Below are 17827 nucleotides of genomic sequence, written 5' to 3' on the forward strand. Positions count from 1 at the left end.
CATGCTTTGCCATTACTGTACTGTCAGTAGTGTTTTTAAGCTTTAGCATGTGCCTGCTGTTTTACAGGTGGAATTCTCCACCTTTAAATATTTTACTTTTTATCAAGTGAAAAAAACATACATAAAGTACATGTAAAGGTTTATTCCATGCTGAAAGACAGGTGTGAAGAAGGATCCACAGCCAAAACGTTGCGTCTTTCAGCATAGAATAAACGTTTGCCTGTTCATTGGCAGCCGGCGCATGCTGACACAGCTACCTACTTAAACCTCTACAAAAAAGGTACACCCTGTATGTTCTCTGTCTGCTGTGCTTCAATAATAGCAATAGTGATGGGAAAAGCATTTTCTTGTTCATAGAATGCAACAGTGCTTTTCCATAGATTAATTTATTTTGGAGAAGATTGCATAAGTTGATTGAAATGGTGTTATGAAGCAAACTAAGCATTTGCATGAACTTTTTGTGCTTCATTTCTAAGAACTAACAGTTTTGTTTTCTGCAGATAGACAAGCAGAATAGTAATAATGTTTGCCTCCGATTGGTTACTTGTACTGGCAGTCTTCATGGTTTTAAAATATAAACAACTTTAAGTTTGATATTCTTCAAGAAAAAATACATGCTTATGTTATTCAGCTTTTAATTGTGGTTATAGTGATAATTTACAGAAGATAATTCCTAATAGAAAATTCTTGTATTCCCATGCCTAATACTAATGGCTCCAGGCTAGTAAGCCATTGGTTTCACTTGAGTCCAGTTTGACCAAACTCAGAAGCCTGTTATTCTGCATGGTGACTCTACATTCTTTTGATCGGCAGGGGATAGGATGTTTAAGAATGACCCTTAAGTTGAAGCCCTCTTGAAACTTAAAGTTTCATAATTGTTTCATAATTCATTGGTGTTAACTGTAGGTTCGTGGTCAGGTCTGGTAACAGTGCAGAAAATGTAGCTTCCTTAAGCCCTTGCTCATCTTTATTTTCAGGTGGGCACAGAATAGCAACAGTATTCCGTCTAGCAAGAAGCTGTTGTCCTGCACATGGTCTTTGCTCCAATTAGGGCAGCATAGTGAACAGCTTTGGGATTCTTCCCTTTTCTTATGCTCTGGCTTGCAACCATGGGACTTCTGGAGATAGTCAGCACCTGGCTGGGCATTAAATAAACAGTCTCTGAACTGAGAATCCCAGGCTAATAGAGGCTTTGCCTAATCTCTCCTTCTTAGTGCTCGTAACAGCTTACAAGTCCCTTCCCTGGCATGCCTTGTAGGCCCAGGAGTGCTTACAGTTTATTTATATTCTGTTTGTCAGGCCACAACAGCTTGTCCCAAAGACAGAGGCCTTGCCAGTCAGAGCTGTGCTAGAGCCACCCCGCTGATAACCGTGAAGAGCTGTGCCAGTAACCCACTTCTCGCAAATGAGCTGAAACTGCTGTCGGATGCTGATTCAGCTTCGCTTCCTTTCTGCATAGTGATCTGATGGCTAACTTCAGTCTGAGAAGCAGAAAACATTGGTTTCAAGAGTGGAGCTCTCAAGAATCCACAAAGATTTAGGAGAGTGTTGCCTTATCTGAAGTGTCTGTATCATTCTGCAGTGCTTTCTCTTTGGGACTGACAGGTGGTGGGTCATATCTTGAACACCATAACATATCAGGCTCATTCTATAGAAGAATAATTGTCTCAGTGGGCTTTATATGGATGGGTAATGGTTCTGGTAAAATCTGGTGTTCTGACTAGTTATTCTTTGAGCTTGCACATTCTGTTCTATATAAATTTCCCTTTTGATTCACTTCCTGAAGTAGTTTTTCACTTGTCCCCTGATCTGTTGTGTAGTAGGACTGCAGGCCTATAGTGGTTGCTGCTTATTATCCAGGTGAATGTTGCACTTCGGTGGCAGATGAAATGGATCACGTCCCAAAGTAAATCCCTTTGGGATGAAAAGTACTATATAAATATAAGAATTCTTATTAATAAATATAAGTGCCCAATGAAAATAAATGTATTAGTTCAATCAAACAGGTGTACTGCAAAACAGTCTTTGCAGTTACAAGCTATCAGAGTTTTATCCCTTTAAAAAGAGGTAAACATGTTCCTGTTGGGAAATCAGATATGAATCATTTCAGATTTTACAGCCTATAAACCCATGTCCAAGCTATACAAACGAAGCTGCAAAGCAAAATATTTAAGATTAAAATAACGTATCCATTTAAATTAGGTATTGTGCAAAATGTTTAGCACCTGATGATCGATCTGTTGCGTAATGGGACTTTTTAGCAATTTTTCAATTTCGATCACAGGCAGCCTTTTTTTTGTAACCACATTTTTTTCACTGCAAAAGCAGGTGGATTGGGCAAGCGCATCACATGGCCAGAATACCCGTGCTTGGTAAAAATGGGTCCCTGGCCCAGTGTTTGAACTCTGTGGTGACATTTCTTAGGAAGAGCTGCCACTGGCAACATGGTGTGACTCCCCTTAGGTCTGTACCTGGTTATGCAAAAAGGACCAAAGGACTTTTTCCCCAGCCTTCCTCTCTCCCACAAATGTGAAGAAAGAAAAATAAAAGGACAGATCTGAGAGGAGATTCTGTTTGTTGTTGTCAGTCTGTGTCCTTGTACGAGACAAGTACTCGGCAGGAGTCCCCCTCCCCCCCCAGTCACCTTTTGATTTCAGAAGTTCACAGAGCACTGTGGTATGAAACTTTGTTCTGTGGAAAATGCCAGCTTCAGAAGTGTCCTTTCTTCACTCGGAACTTGGGGGAAGTTGCAAACTTTGGTGCTTTTATTATTTATTTTTGGTTTCCTTTCCTTCTGTGCGTGGTACAATATATGTCCTATTCTGTGCCCCCCCCCCCATTATTATATATGTTTAGAATGAAGATAAGATCACTTTATTTTAAGATCACTATACAAATTTCCTGTATTAGGAATTTGTCTTTTCGCATACCCCAACCTGCTCTCTCAATGAGACACACAGACAGGGAGAGAGGCTTGGGGTCAGAGTGCAGGCTCAGCCTTTTATACAGCGCCCCTGGAGCAGTTGGGGTTAAGGGCCTTGCTCAGGGGCCCAACGGAGAACGATTCCTCTGCCGGCTTTCTGTAGCCGGTGTTTGTGCTTATGACCATATTAACAAGTTAATTAAGAAAGCTGATGCAAGATATCAGAATTAGTTGTATATGTTTTGTTTGAGTTGTTCATAAATGTAACCCTAGACTGTATGATAGGAAAATGTTCTGGGCAGCACTAAGTTATTAATAGAGGGCTTAATGGTATTACATGTTGCCCTTTAGTGATAATTCTTTCATTACCTGAAAGTGTTTTTTTTTAACAGTAGAATGAGGTATTTTTACAGAATGTGTAGCTTTGAGCCACAGGATCCCCCCGAATTATAACTTAGTGGGATCACTGTAAATACTTTTCTGCATCTTGGTGTACTAACTAGTGTAGCTATTTTTAAATGAATTAATGGAAAGCGTTAAAATCCTAATACTCTGTACTAGAAGTGGACGTCTAGCAATCAGGCTGAAAAAAGATAAAATGATTTAATTTAGGGAAAAGGCTCCTGGGAATTTTTGAATCCGTTCCTTTTTATTCCAACTGAGATTTTATTTGCTGTTATTGAACTCCTAATTGAACGCTGTTCTTAATTTGATCATTATTGAGAATTCCCTATATTTTAGTATTTGGTTTCAGGAGACTCGTGTGAGCATTACTTTGTATCCAGCACTCCCATAACATAATTACACCACATTTGTGTTAGTGCTTCAGTTCCATATACCTGGTCACTGTACCAACATGCCTGAGACAAATCTCTTTGTGAATGCACTTGAGTAATGAAGCTCCAGGTGTGAAGCTTGAGGAATCATTGTATTCCCCAGGGGACTTCAGAGCATGCTGCAGTCTTGTTCCCTGCCTTCACTTTTACAAGTTATTGCTAATTGATTGTTGTACTGTCGTGGGTGTTCTTGCACTGGAGAAAATTTCATTTTATTTTTCTCCAAAACTGTGGACTGATCTCTTGGCCTATTTTCAGATCTTGCAAATCACAGCAATTTCAAAACTCTCTTATATTCTGTTCTATTTAATTTACTGTTTTACTTTTTACATATCTGTTTTATTGTACAATGGCTTGAGATAATGTACCATGATAGATGCTTTATTAAAGAAATATTAATATTATTAAAGGAGTCTTGTGAAGAATAATTTAGCCTATTTACAGTCTTCCACCTTTGAAAAATAGACACCTTTGTCAGATATAAGAAGACATGGGGAAAGTTGCTACTAAAATATATAATATATGCAAGTCACTTATAGAATCACTTTTGAAAATTAATAAGAAATTAGGGGAAAATACTTTTAAAGTTTTAAAGTAACTGTATAACTAAATAGTATTTAGTAACAAACTACATAGATTACTGGAAATGATTGCTTTTCAAAATTATTTCTTAACCTTCTGTTTGTCAAACATTAATCCCTTATACAAGCAACTTATAACTGGAATGCATTATGCCTGTTTTTAAAAAGTAACCTTTTATAACATAGTATGTTAGTTTAGGGCAAATATATTCCTGTTTCATATCTGTAGCAATTCCACTACAGTAGCACGGGTGGGGTTGAAGTTTGTTTTTGCCTTTTTAAAAAGTTTTTTTTTAGTGTACAATCTCCATTTTTTGTATTTTGTTGCTCAGTTCTGTATTGAACGTATTGCCGCAGAGCTCATGCTCTACTTTAGTGGAGTCTTGTTTCCATATAAGGTTTTGGAGTAGTAAAACTAGGGGCACAAAGCAACACTTAAGTCATTCCAGCACTTTTCCTTTGTTGTATCTCTCCCTGCCAAATCTAATTATTGCAGTTACATAAGTGTGCAAGCAATTGTATTTTCCTTTTGTGTTTAGGTACAGACCGGACTTGAATTTGTGATTTTGAGGAATGCTATGGCAGCAATAGCTAAAGCTGAAAGAGGAAAAGCAGTTTTTTTCAGAGGAGCGAGTTGATGAACAGGCTGAATGCCATGAGGGTGACTGTCACAGTGCGTCTGGGGATCAGCCTTTTGAGATCTGCCTCATCTGCATTCCCTGCTGAGTGCTTTTTTGTGCTCAGAATCAGATAGCACCTGGGCTGAGCCACCTCTCTAGGGAAAGCATGCAGACTGGTAGCCTGTCGCTGTGTATGCTTAGCAGGTGAGCTTCAGGCTACCGCAGTGCAGCTTACAGTTGTCATTGTTGCTCCATGGGGAACACGCTCCTTGTCTTCGTTGGCAGTTGAATCTGAGTTTGGTGGTTTCCATTTAACCTTAGTGTGCAGCCATGGTTGCTCTCTCATTTTCATAGTAGTCATCTGAATTGTGCTAATGAATTTCAAGTTTAGGTCCCCAGTCCGGTTCCATTGTCTTCTGTGATTGCAGTTAATATTACCAGCTGTCCATGCGTACAACGAGTTTCAATGCCACTAAGCTAAAATCCCAGGAGTATGGTTTTGTTTCCAGTATTCCTATAGACCTGCTGGCAAAACACTTTGTAAACCTAGTAACATAAGCATACATCTCAGTTTCCTTTGTTGTTTAATATATTACTTTCACTTCTGCTAAAATGTCTGCATTTTTTGAGCACACTTTAAAGTAATTTATCAGTTTATGAATGTGCCTGTGCTGTAGTTTTTGAAGCAAAACTGCTCAAAATGTAGTTCAGGTACTGCACTTCGACTTCTTTCCTGGTCATTTTATTTGGTAGACGTGTCCACAAATGATCGAAGATTTACAATTTTAATAGCAGGCATTTTTACATAGTAAGCAGGCAATGAAGGAATGAAACAGAGCTGTAGAGATGTATAATGGGACACATTGGATATAGAATGAAGAGATAATGGATGGCAGCAGATTAAAGATATTCTGTTTGAATCACAGAACAAACATATCCCATGAGTAGGTAAATCACGTTCAGGAATGTAGTGGCCTAAATAGTTAAGTCAATAAAATACATAAAGAAAAATCTTAAAAGAAGTAACAGCTACAAGGTATTTATGTAAGGAATTAGTTTTGCATCTAAGAAATTAGGGGGGAAATGCTTTTAAAGCTAATGTATTGCTTTTCATAGTAACTGGACACAACTTGGTCCTATGGACTTCTGCAGAACCAACTGTGAAACAAATGAGAAGATACTCTTAGAAAGTGTGTACAAAACTGAGAACAGGAGTCGCTTGCACAAAGGGTTGTTAGAGTCTGGAACAAGCTGCCCAGTCATGTTGAAGCTGATACCCCGCCTTAATTCAAGACACAGCTGGATGACAAGGGCAAAATGACTAATTTCTAATCATTCCTATCCTTATAAACACTTCAAAATGAGGTGTCCAAGTACAGTGTTACATAATGTTTGACTTTTGTACTGTAAGTTTAGTCTGCACATGAGAGTTTTCTTGATTGTTTTTCCTGAAACGGAATGTGGTGTGTGTTTACTCCGAAAGCAAGGCATTACCAACCTAGGATTGGATGACACTTAGAATTCTGCTCCACAAGCCACTTTGTGTAACTTTCTACCTGAATTATTTAGAAAATATATTTGTTTTTATTATTCACTGGACTGTATAAGCTCATAGCAGAATAAATGCAGTTACAAGCTCAGTGCAGGGTAATTTGTGTTGAAAGCTTATCTCCTGATGTACAGCTCCATTTTGAACTGTTGATGTAGTTCCATGCAAAAGATTAGACCTCATCTCTGCTTGTTTGCAGTGTCCCCCTTCAACCCCCACACCCCCCGTACTGCTTCCTAAGTCAATTAATGCAGCCTTCTTGGCATGACTTGTGCCCACTCAGCTCCACTTAACTCCAGGGTCTCTCTTATCTGATTTCATCTCTCTCTGGGCCTCCCACAGAAGCTGCTGATCAGGGGGGGTAGTGAATGCATTCCTCTTCAATTTCCATATCACTTGGCCAGGGGTGATCTCGTTTAATCACAAGTAGTTCGGTTTAACCCTGTTACCATGTGTAATAATAACATTTGAGCTTTCTTGAAATACCTCACCATCATGCAAGGAAGGTCCAGTTCCAGTCCTCAGGAGCAGCAGTTCTCCTGGTCTCAGCCCTGAGTCTTAATTATTTACTTATCTAACCACAAAGAAAAGTAGAGGGACTCCATTTGGAAAGCTGTATGTTTAGATTAACCTCAGATGAATTGCAGGCTTAATTTGAATCCCAAATTTTTAACAAAATGTCCACGCTTTTCATTCTCGACTCGCGCGGGGAGAAGTGATGGTTCATGCCACTCCAGTGATTTGGTTTCGTCTCGCTGGACTGCAGCATGAGTGTTTGATACACTGCACACTAAAGAACCTGCTAATACCTGTGCCCACTCAGCCATGTTTGACTTCTGATGAGGAAGGGAAATCAATTTCACCCACTGATTATATTGGAGCTCGGTTACATCTCATGTTACTGAACTTATTTTAAAAAAAAATAATATGCTGTCTGATTCATTTCCACAGTATATCGGTTCAGCCTGGGGTGCAATTTCTTTATTGGAAAAGTAAGTTTGAAAGTTTTTCTAATGGTATTACATACATCACCACCAGCTCACGGTGATGTTGTTAGGCGGCTGCTAGACAGAGTGCTGGTGGAATTTCATCTTTGTTTAGGAATGATTGAATTTAACATTGGTCACCGTGGGAAAAAATGAAGCAAGTGGTGCCTGCTTCTCTGTACTGTATAAAGATTTTTTTCAAAGTGTTGAGCTCCTTACCACTCAAATTAAAGTGTAAATGCATTATTTCTTCATTTATTTTCAGATTCATTACCATGTTTTTTTTTGTCTTCTGAACCTGCGTTTTGAGCAATTAAAAATGGAACTTAGTATGTCTACACAGCTGTACTTTAAGTCAGCACACAAGCACAGGGACAGTGACATTGCCTCTTGTTTGTAAGTGGCTTCTGTTAAATATCCAGTGCAGTTTTCAGTACATTACTTTGAACATATTGTTAAACTAATGTGTAGCATTTTTATTATTTAAAATGTTATTTCTCCTTTTTGTTACATATGGCTTCAAGCATTACACTCAGTCCAAGCGTTTGTAGCTATGTACTCACCAGCTTCAAGGATATTCAGGTCGGTGTGTCCTGAATCTCAATAAATTACTGAAGCCAGTGGGATTTTTTGCAGTTTCCTTAAAGTCCTGCATTTACCTTATTTCTGTCTGCTCATTGTTGTAGTATTGATACACCACAGCCTGAGTGGATAGAAGTGTCAGTCTGAACTTTCATATACTCATGTCCTGGCAGTTAAAAAAACAGCTGGTCAGTATTTGGGATGTGTATATGTTCGAAGCTGCATTGAGTGAGATTGTTTTCATTAGTTTTAAACCGTGCACTTGTGAAAGAAGGGACGTGGTTAACCTTTTGGGTGTGATGGTACAGTATAGTGTTATCCTAGGTGAGCAGTTATAGGAATGGAAACTCTTAATTTCCTCTTGAAACTCACTGCAGGGCTGTCCAGAGCCAGAGAAAGATGCATCAAGGCTCTCTGTATCTGAAGGATGCATTTCTGCAGCTGATAGAAGTGCTGCACCCACTGTCACCATTTTAAAAAATATATAAATAAATTGGAAAGGGTATGCAGAGAAGAAAATGGATAAACCAGAATAATACTTTACAGACATATGTGTAATATAGTAGTTAACATAAGTATGTGGTAGATATAATGTGTGTAAGATACTCCCCTGATATCTTTTTGAATAATAGTTTGTTTATGGAGATCAATAGAGCACTCATCAAAGGGATTAATTTTATGGTGAGCATTGTGCCTTTTTATTTGTATGTTTCACAAATGCTAAAAAAGAAACATATCAAGACTATAAAAAAAATCCACGTTTGCTTTACTTAGGCAGCAACATTTTGACCAGCTGGTTTTAGATATCAATTCTGATACTGCACTCTACTGTCCGGAGGGGTTTAGGGTATACAGAGAGTGGGGAGTCGAAGCTTGCAAGGTTTAATGTGTAGAATAGTTCTTACTTAACTAGTGCTGATAAAGTGATGTGGTCAGTAAAACAGCAGCTTCTGCCCCTTTCAACAGACTGGAATACACTCCTCAACAGGAAGTACTGGGGCACTGACAGACAGCTGCTTCCTGATCTTTATTTTTTTTTCCAGATAATTTATAGAATACAGCCCCCTGTGGTTTGCTGACTTTATGCCGAACAACACCCCTAAACCACAGTACTTGGGACAGTCCTGCGGGTGGGTTTCAAAGAAAAAAGTTTGTCAGCTCCAATACAAATTCCAGCATCAAGCCTTAAAGCTCATATGGGGCAGACTGCAGCAAAGGATTGAAAGTGAATGCGAGAAGAAAACATGAGGGATACTGTCCCATCTTGCACTGTAGTGTTTACTTCAGGACGTAATTGAGCATCAGCCGAGATCTCTTTCTGAATAGAATTTGGTCCTTTCAGAACATTGTTTACATTACAGCTGGCAGAGTTTATTGACCATGTGTTTTTGAAAAAGAATGCAACGAATATAAAGGCCCAAGGTATTTCTGAATGTCACAGTCCTCCAATGATGCAATGCTTCACAAATTCCAAAATCATTTACTTGCAAAAGAAAAACAAAACAATAATACAGGTTTGGTCTTAAACAGTAGGTTTTCTTGCATATATTAAAAGTTCAGCTTATGCATGCATGACTTAAAGCTAAAATATTTACTGCAAACTGTATTAACACTATTATTTTTAAGTAACACAACACTGTAAGATTCATTTGAACTTTTATCCTCCTTCATACACCTATTAGCTCAGATGGTCCTGATAATGAAAGGCATGAAAAATGAAGGAAACACCAATGTTAAGGAATAATACTGTTAATGCAATACAATGTAATGAAGGTTTTATAATTAGGTTGAAGGTGACAGTATGAAAAATGAATTCTTATCATTCAGATACTTAAGGTATATAAAAGTAAGATTTTTCTGTCAAATATTGATTTCTGCCTTGTTACTGGAAAATGAGCTAATGGAAAAAAATTTAATGCACTGTAGCCTGAAAAGAAGCTGGTCACATGGTGTGCAGTTCTGTCCTCTTTTTTAAAAATACATGTGTCCTAGTTCCTGTATTAAGATTGGAATATTAATTGAGCCAGACTTATTTGACAGAAAGATGAATGATAGAACTTTCTAAAACTTGGCAGTCTCTCTGTCACTGTGCTCAGCTTGGTAGTATTAGGTTCTATTGGATATATTGATGATTTTTTCATCTGTACATCCAGGGGTGGCAGGTCTTCAAAAACAAAGAACCTTTCTGCTTCCCATGGGTTCCCACATCACTGTGTCTCTTTTTAGCTTCAGTCACATGCTATGTTAAGCTGTGTTAAGGTAAAAGTATGCTTGTGATGTACTTTTAGACTTTTGTTATTTTTCAGTAGAGTACAGCAACTAATGTAATCAAAATCTGCATTGTATTGCAGATTCGTTTCTTTTTTATCTCCTGCATATTTTCAGTAGGAAGTGTGCACTAAATAAAACCTACAAAAAACTATTTTGTGTTGTTGCTGATATTGAGAAGATAACTATTTTTACAAGGTTAATAAATTGTATTATTTTAGTAAATTTAAGCTTTAATGGTATTATGGTCAGTGTTTGAAGTTTGGTTTCATTTCTGTATTGTTACAGTAATTATATTTTGTATTGATTTTCTGAAAATGTTGAAACATTTTCAGCAGGATTTTGAAACATTGTGTTACTTTGCTAAACATAGAAACGTACTGCACAAATGTGTTTTATTTATTAGTGACCAATCACTTTTTCAGAATGCTATGTGTCATGTGCGTATATGTTATTAGTAATGAAGCCGAACACACTAGTGTTACTATTGTTGACAGCATTTCTGGAAGCCTTGCATAAAGAGCACTATTGGGTTGTAGGGCTTACAGCAGGAGATGGGCTCTCACAGATGACATCGTTTTGGCTGCTCTAGTTTTGCAGCTTTCAGTTTTGTCTGGATTTACTTGGAGCATCAGTGCAGCTTTCAGTGATTGTGCTCCTGTGTGACTTTTCAGCTGTCCCATTTCCCCCAACGGTGCGCCTGACTATGAAAGAGCTGTACGAGGATGGGAAGCCCAAGGTGGAGGTGTTGAAGAGTCACTTGGTGAAGGAGGGGCGGCTGGAGGAGGACGTGGCTCTCAAGATCATCAACGACGGGGCCGCCATTCTGCGCCAGGAGAAGACCATGATTGAAGTGGAGGCGCCCATCACAGGTACTGGAGAGGAAATTGGCAGAGCTAAGTAGGGGGGGGGGGGGTTCATTAGAAAGCTCCTGCATCGATTGTATGAACTCAAGATGTCAGCTTGCATTGTTGCAGGTATATGCCCTTGAATGTTCTTTCATTCTGAAGTTACAGCAGAAGCCCCTCATCAACAGGGGCTGAAACTCATAACCTCCTGGTAGCAAGTTTTTTTTTTCCTGAACCACTAAACCACAGGTCTAGCTTTCTTTCTAGGATAAAAGGAAAAGGAAGGATCTTAAAATCACTTATGCACACAATTCTTATTGATGGTCACACCTCTGGTACAGGACTTAAATTATGCTTTCACGCTGCTTTGCATTAGTGACAAGCAGCTCCTTGAAGGCTATGCTAAATAACAAGAGGGAGATTTATGAGTGTTTGTAAGAATCTGAGGGAACTTCAAAGCACCTGTTCTTAACATTTTCAAGACTGCACTTATTTAGACAAGTGCTACATCTAAAAAAACTGTCTAGGAGCAGATTGTGTTTTGCAAGCAAAATCAAGGTTAAAGTGCTGCTTGCATGTAAATGTGATTTCTATTCATATTGGTTAAATCTAGAAAATAAAACAACTTACATTACTGAACAGACTTTTCACTTATTTTGGCATATTCCCATTGCTGTCACTTTGACTTACACCGTTGTGGTTAGAAATTTTAAGTGATTGTTAAAACAAAAGCTTGATGAATTATTCAGCTCTGTCACATTGACCCTTAAATCATAGGCTTTCAAAGGTTTATCCCTCCACTCTCACTACGCTGTGACTAAAGCATTCATACTAGATACATTTTCAGTGGGGCAGTGTTAGTGTTAAATAGACACTGTAAACTTTTAACTAAAAAAAGCTTTAAAACCATTTTGTGGGGTACATTCTGAAGGTCTGTGTAACTGAGGGCCTAACAATGATTAAGACATCTGTTGGTACTGAATAGCTGGTGAGTCAGACTGTGATTAAATTCAAGGCCAGCAACATTTTCTAAGATGATTAGAAATGCTGAAAGAGAAAAGGGCCATGACAGTTTTTTACCATGTCAGAAATGGTTTGATTCAGAAGAGACCAATGAAAATCCCTGTGAATTTCTGGGGTTTGTTTCACTGTGAAACCAGATATCGAATCCATCCTAGAAATAGTTTTTTGTGGACCATATAGTGCTCCAATGTTTGTGGGTAGGACCACTGCCTAAGTGGAAGGAAGACCAAATCATGGTATCGTTTTCCTTTAAGAGGAACAGTATTCTTTCTACGTGGTCTGCAGTAAAGATCCATCTACTGCAAAAGACTTGATATGCTGACTACAGTATCTTGCAAAGGATTGATTTTAATTTCAAAGTTGAACTGCACTCACCTGGTTAGCAAAGTAACTACATGCTTGTAAAATGGACTTTACTCTGTCCATCGTGGTAATATATTAGGATTTTGGAATATTGTCTGTCTTTAGGGCTCCTAAAATCAAAGTCTTTTTACATTCTCTTTTAGTTTGATGGTAAAATAAAACACCTTAGTGCTTTTTCATCTTATTCTTTATAGACAAATTTTGTCAAAGTTGTGACTTATTTATTGATGGTAGGTACTTGGGTTTAACCTGGTATCACTGAGATCACTGCGAGTTGACACTCTCAAAAAATGAGTTATCCTCTTGGTACCAATCTGTCTTCATGGTGGTAAACAGAGTGAAGATTTTGCATTATTAATGTCTTGCTTTCTACTTCAGAAATATTGAAATAAAAGTATTAGCGCTTCAAAACCAGAAACGGTGAATCCACTGTGCCCCTGTATGGGATGGGTTGGTGTTGTTGGCCTCATTTACTGTGAGGCTAGTTCAGCTCAGTGTTTATTTGGCACTCTTCACCGTGAACTGGTGCTGGGCACCATCGTTTATATCTTTCGACAGCAGGTATTTATGCATTGCGTTCACTCTCTATTCTATCGTGGGAACCATTGGCTTTGAGCCATTTTTACAAGTGTGGAGTTTCTCACAGGGGGCTCACAAGACAGGGCTCCATACCTGAAGCCCTTCTTTCTGGTGAGAAGCTATTGAACACGGCCTTTTTTCCCCCCCGTTCTGAAATTCTCACCATTGTAGGGCTTCAGCTGTCTTTCTTTATAGCTGGGAATTCCCAACACCTGATTCCCTGGATTTCTACACATCAATACAGGATGAGTATTGTGCACATTATATCGCTGTGCACATCAATACAGGATGAATATAGTCAGATGAGTGTCCTTTGTATGCTTATGAGTGCTACCCACTGGTTTCTAATTCTGCAACTCAGACATTTAGAAAACAATATGTGGCATTCTTGCTGAATTGCCTATAAAAGGTCCTTTTCTGTGCTGTTTAGAAGAGAATCTGGCTCAACAGTAGTATGGCCAATTGTCCAGCAGTAATAGTCTTAAAGTGCCTTTACATCTTTGACTGTTTGTCTTCAGTGTGTGGTGATGTCCATGGGCAGTTCTTTGACCTGATGAAGCTGTTTGAAGTTGGGGGCTCACCAAACAACACACGCTATCTCTTCCTGGGAGATTATGTGGACCGAGGATACTTCAGTATTGAGGTGAGTCAGCTTGTCCTCATTATGGGAGAGTTGAATGGGTGAAGAAGAAGTTTTTATGTAAAGGGCAGGAGAGATAAAGATGATACTTTCTACTGGACACTTCTCTAAACGAGCGTATGTAATTTGTTTCCCAGAAAACACCAGTATGTTGTAATGTTGTGTTTAGTTATAAACTCAATATGATGATTCTCAATTTGACAGGGCTAGACTTAGAGCAAGTGGTTCTTAAATATTCAGAGCCTTTGTCATTTGCCAGCAACCAAGCATGGGAAATTTACAAATCAGAGGAGGCCATTTGGGCTTTCTTAATTTTATATTCCAGAATTTAAAAAATTGTGAATTATCCCCTCACTGTAGAAAAATGTTTTTTTTGCTTAGTCTTATAATTTAAGGATACAGATTAATATAAAATCACAAGTGCATTTAGGGTCTAAAAATAGCTTTATGGATTTTAGAATATGGGTTTCCAGCCCTGGTCCTGAGGAGATGCTATCCAGTTAGCTGTAATGGTCACCTTCAACTGTAATTGATCACAATTAAATGTCCCAAATCTTTACAAAATGATGGCTTGGAAGTTAACTATGAAATTTTCTAAATTGGGGGTTCCTAGGAGCTGGGCTGGAGACCCCTGCTTTAAAGGCTGCTGTAATATTTTTAGATTGGCAGTTTGGTGGTCTGGTGTGTCTTCAGGTTTTCTTTCCAAATCTTATTTGCTTAATTGGAGTACTTGAACAATTTTCCTAAGCCTGACAGTTTTAAGATGTTGAACATCCCTGCAAGTGGCACAATAAGATTCGGGAATCAATAACTTATATATTACAATAAATCAAGAAAACTAGCTGAATCGCCTCTGAAGTTTTGATACCTGAGTTCTTTTATGTTTTTTCCTGGTACAAAGGCATAGGTGTAATAAGTCAGACTTGCACTTTTTTTATCTAAATCCAATGTATAGTAGTCTGAAAGGGGCTTGAACGTGAATGGTGTTTTTTTTGTTCATTTTGTTGGTGTCTGGACTTTATCACATTAATAGATATTTAAATTTCCCAAAAAACAGCTAATCAGAAGAAAGAAAAATATTTTGCTTGCAAGAATTCTTCTCTTGCAGACCCTTTACACACCACATCTTGACACACTGTTAACTTTCGAATAAATAATAAGGCCAAAAAAACTTTTATTCTTTATTTCTTTGCCTTCAGTTACTCTGATCAGTATCTAATATAGTATGATTAAACAATGGTGATTGTTTACTTAGTAGAAAGGAAAAGACCAAGTTAATTAAATGACTAATTAGACTTGATGTCCCATTACTTTACAAAGGAATACAGGCACATTAGGGAAAGCAGTATAGATTAGTGCCTCTGGGCTCTGCTGGACTTTGTATCAAATCTCTGCATATTCCTGACACTGAGTGAAAGGAGGCAGTGTTTTTGTTGTGCTCTGAGTTATCCAATGTGGCATAGGACTTGCTAGGTGCCAGACTCTTCCATTCAAACACAAACGATTTTTATCTGAACCTACATTTTGTGTCTGTAATACACTGTTACAATGACAAAAGTAGCAAAGCCTGTAATGTAGGATGAAGGGCTCTGTTTTACAAGCTTATACATTGAGCTTTTTCCTGGTTTAAAGGTATCTTATTTTAATTCTATAGTAAAACTACATAGGTTGCTTATTATAAAATCACCATGTTCGCGTGTATGATATAAGCCTACAAAAACAGTGAATTGCTCAAAAGCTGTCACATATGGTTTAAATCAGTGAAATCCTTTCTTGAAGCCTTTGTCAGCTTTACAATGGGAGACTTTTGTAAATGTTAACTAAAGCAGATCCAGTTAAAGAGTCAAAGAATGACATTGAAAATATATGTTTAGCAGAAAGCTGTTCAAATATTATTTTTTCGTCAACTGGCAGTTTTTACTCTGTGCAGACGCTTGTAGCAAAATTAAATGTGTAGTATTTTTTGTCAATGTGGGCGTTTGACTGGCAAGAGATTTCACTTATGAGTGCTACTCTGCAAACTATGCTGTAAGTACTGGATTTCAACCTTCCCAGCACATGTGGGGTAATATCTGCAATACAAAACCCTTGACGTATTTACAATTGCTGCAGGTACTGAGTTAAGCTTCACGTTGTTTTACAGTGATCAGAGAGTGCTGATAATTATTCCTGCTTTTAAGTTCACAGAATTCCCAAAGTTCTGTGAATCTCATTTATTTTTCTGTGATAGAACTACTTCATGTTTTGTTAAGAGCAGCATATTTTATCTTTTATTGTGAAAATGAATGCTTTGATCACTATGGTAAGTATGGTATAATTGTACTCATTTTGCAGACTTTTTTTCATTAGTCTTCTGGAACAGTTTAAAAATGTTTTAAAGTTCCCTGAAACATTTTCAGGGATAGCACAATTGCGTTTTTGTGGGCTGCAACCTGTTCCACCTGAATCCCCCCTTACTTAGTTATGGTACTGGGACGTTAGTGTTTCTGTTCAGACCAACAAAAATCACAGCTGCTGTCAGCTGAATAAAGCCCTTCCTTTGTATCGTTGATGATCAGTAAATAAAAATGTTCAATTCAGATTCAAACCTAGAATCCTGTTGTCTCTACATTCTGAAGAATTATAAAAAAAATTCAGCCTGTAAAGAAGCACTTCAACTCTTATCTCATGTGGAGCTCAGCAGCCAATCTGTTTTTCCTCTTGGCTTTCTTGTCTGTACAGCATCTTTCTACCTTGTTGTCAAGGTCATGCACCTAACAAATTGGGGTCTCGTTTCTCAGGAAATCAAAATCACTTGTTTGCAGGCAGGAGTCCGGACAGGGAGTTTAGCCCTACTTTTATTTACTTCAGGCCTCTCCTTGCACTTTTCTTAATGCTCCTGGTTGCCAGGCAACCTTAAGGAATTACTCACTGTAAGATGCCATCGAAGAGTGTTTAGAAACTGATCAGCATACAGATGATACGTTTAATGGATTGTGAAAATGCAGAAACTTAATTCGTAGTGGATATTGAGCATGAAAAGAAACTATAACCTATGAAAATGACCTTTTTTGTATCAGGTGTGCTGATGTATTAATGAACAAAACATGACAAGTGTAAAGATTTGTCATTTGTCATCAATAGGGATGACACTATGGGTACAAATGGGTATCTACAGTGAAAGCCCGTAGACCTGTTGTTAGTGGTTTATTAGTGGCAACATTTGAAAGCAATACAGGTCGTACATCCATGACTCATGCTTTGCTCCAGTTTGCCTGTGTTGTGGGATCCGTGCCATTCCTCCCATTCCTTGTCCCATTGACTGGATAAGCAGGTGCCTGTTCTCTAGTGAGAAATGTTCTCTGAACCCTGAAGGCCACATCATCTCAACTCGTCCTGCAAATACTTAGAATGGCTCATCATGGCAGGCTGGACAGTTTGGGATAGGCAGAAAAATGAATTACCATGCAGTCAGGTTGCCATCAATCATTAGAAGAGGAGTTTTGAGTGACTAGAAACTGCTGCACATACCACAACACTTGGACCTGTCCATCAATTGGTCTGATGTATGCAACAATTAGTGTATCGTGTTGCATGTCTGCACTACACTTGCTGAAGTCCATCAGATTGGTTTAAGCATCCTGTATATTGCTCATTCTGTGGCAGTGATGGACAATTGTTAGAACTAGGCCCATTTGTGTTGACATTTTGCCTGTATTTGATTACTCTCCAAACAGTGAGACTGCTGATTTGTGTGTTGTGGTAACCTGGGATTTCTGATGAGGCAGAACTAGCAGTTTGAAAAACTAATTGTGAAGGTGGAATTCGATGGTGTGTCAAACTTTGTCTCTCAGACTGTGGCCTGTCATTTATACTCTTTGGCTGTAATGTTTTGCCAGGTTATTTGCCAAGACAATGCTGGGGATGAACACCTCAGATGGTGTAATCCAGCAGTACTCTGGCTTAGTCCAACCTCCAACACACTAATGGCAATGGCATGTTTCTCTTGCTATTGGTTGTTTTCTGCATTTTTTTTCTTGATATTCATCA

The 17827-nt window shown here is 38.3% G+C and overlaps 1 protein-coding gene across 2 annotated transcripts in view; it reads left to right on the top strand.

The window, feature by feature from the left end:
• ppp3ccb (protein phosphatase 3, catalytic subunit, gamma isozyme, b) overlaps window positions 1–17827 on the top strand; it is a 79518-nt gene that overhangs the window by 16174 nt on the left and 45517 nt on the right. For both annotated transcript variants that reach the window (XM_088929901.1, XM_088929910.1), the window contains exons 2-3: window positions 11020–11217; window positions 13677–13801. In XM_088929901.1, coding sequence (XP_088786027.1) covers window positions 11020–11217; window positions 13677–13801 — 323 coding nt within the window. The remainder of the gene's footprint in view (window positions 1–11019; window positions 11218–13676; window positions 13802–17827) is intronic.

This window comes from Atractosteus spatula, chromosome 2, assembly GCF_055471065.1.
Source record: "Atractosteus spatula isolate fAtrSpa1 chromosome 2, fAtrSpa1.hap1, whole genome shotgun sequence".
Taxonomy (NCBI): domain Eukaryota; kingdom Metazoa; phylum Chordata; class Actinopteri; order Semionotiformes; family Lepisosteidae; genus Atractosteus; species Atractosteus spatula.